This window comes from Penaeus monodon, chromosome 21, assembly GCF_015228065.2.
Source record: "Penaeus monodon isolate SGIC_2016 chromosome 21, NSTDA_Pmon_1, whole genome shotgun sequence".
Taxonomy (NCBI): domain Eukaryota; kingdom Metazoa; phylum Arthropoda; class Malacostraca; order Decapoda; family Penaeidae; genus Penaeus; species Penaeus monodon.
The window spans coordinates 45,782,549-45,783,684 of record NC_051406.1 but is presented as its reverse complement, the minus strand read 5'-3'; the positions used below and the strand labels follow the sequence as shown (position 1 = coordinate 45,783,684).

At 53.0% G+C, this 1,136-nt stretch overlaps 1 protein-coding gene across 1 annotated transcript in view; it reads left to right on the top strand.

The window, feature by feature from the left end:
• The window catches only part of LOC119586538 (unconventional myosin-Ia-like), a 73,617-nt gene that overhangs the window by 60,603 nt on the left and 11,878 nt on the right, over positions 1 to 1,136 (top strand). The window contains exons 15-17 of the mRNA XM_037935294.1: positions 152 to 288; positions 517 to 706; positions 890 to 1,106. Coding sequence (XP_037791222.1) covers positions 152 to 288; positions 517 to 706; positions 890 to 1,106 — 544 coding nt within the window. The remainder of the gene's footprint in view (positions 1 to 151; positions 289 to 516; positions 707 to 889; positions 1,107 to 1,136) is intronic.

Here is a 1,136-nt window from a genome sequence, read left to right as displayed (position 1 = left end):
TGTGATAAAAGTTTTCACTATCAAAATTCCCATTGTAAGCTGTCTACGTGCGGGGTCTTCTTTACCCTAACTTGGGAATCATATTCAGTCTTTGCAAGTCACCAAGAAGATTACTTTCGGGTACTGACATTTTGCAACCGCTCTTTTGCAGAATCCGACATTATGCAGGTTCTGTCACTTACAATGTCCATGGCTTCATCGAGAAGAACTGCGACGGCCTACACCGCGACCTCACGCGGGCCATGTTTTGCTGCAGCCACAGGATCATCAAGGAACTCTTTCCAGAGGGTATGTCTCTCTTCCTCAAGGCTCTGTCCAGTTCTTTCACTACAGTATAGTTTTGCCTTCTTCCCTTTTGTCCTTTGCTTGATCAGCAGATAAAAAGAAAGTCTAGGATTATAGAATAAAAATCAACCATAATTTCGAGGTGACTAGAGCAAAACCAGCGCCTTGAGAGGACAATGAATTTGCCTGCTTCGTTCGCTGGCACTGTACCCGCCCCTCCCGCCTCCGCAGGCAACCCGCGCCGGACCACCCTGAAGCGGCCTGCCACCGTGGGCACGCAGGTCCTCATCTCGGTCTCATCCCTGATGCGGACCCTGCGCTCCAAGACGCCGCACCTCGTGGCCTGCATCAAGCCCAACGAACTGAAGCAGCCGAGGATCCTGGAGAGCGCTCTCGTCCTGCATCAGATCAAGTACCTCGGGTGAGATGCTCATATTATCCTAGGAAAATACCCCATGACTGGTTAGGGTCAGTCAAGGAATCTGATTTCCGACTTCCGTTTGCACGCCATTCGTTTGTAAATTAGGATAGGCTAATGTCCCTCCTCGCGCTCTCTGCACTCCCGCCGATCCTGCCCGGAGCTTCATCCTCCTTCTCCTTACAGACTGGTGGAGCAGGCGCGAGTGAGGTGCGAGGGATGGGCGTATCGCGCCACACACGAGGCCTTCCTGGCGAGGTACGGTATGCTGTCCCTGCACACGTGGCCGTGCTGGAGGGGACAGCCCCTCGAAGGGTGCGCTCTGCTCCTGGCCGACCTGCCTCTCACGCCCGCACAGTACACCTTCGGGAGGAACAAAGTCTTCATCAAGAGTCAAAGAGCTGTTAGTATTTCTGTTATGAACAGTGCATGC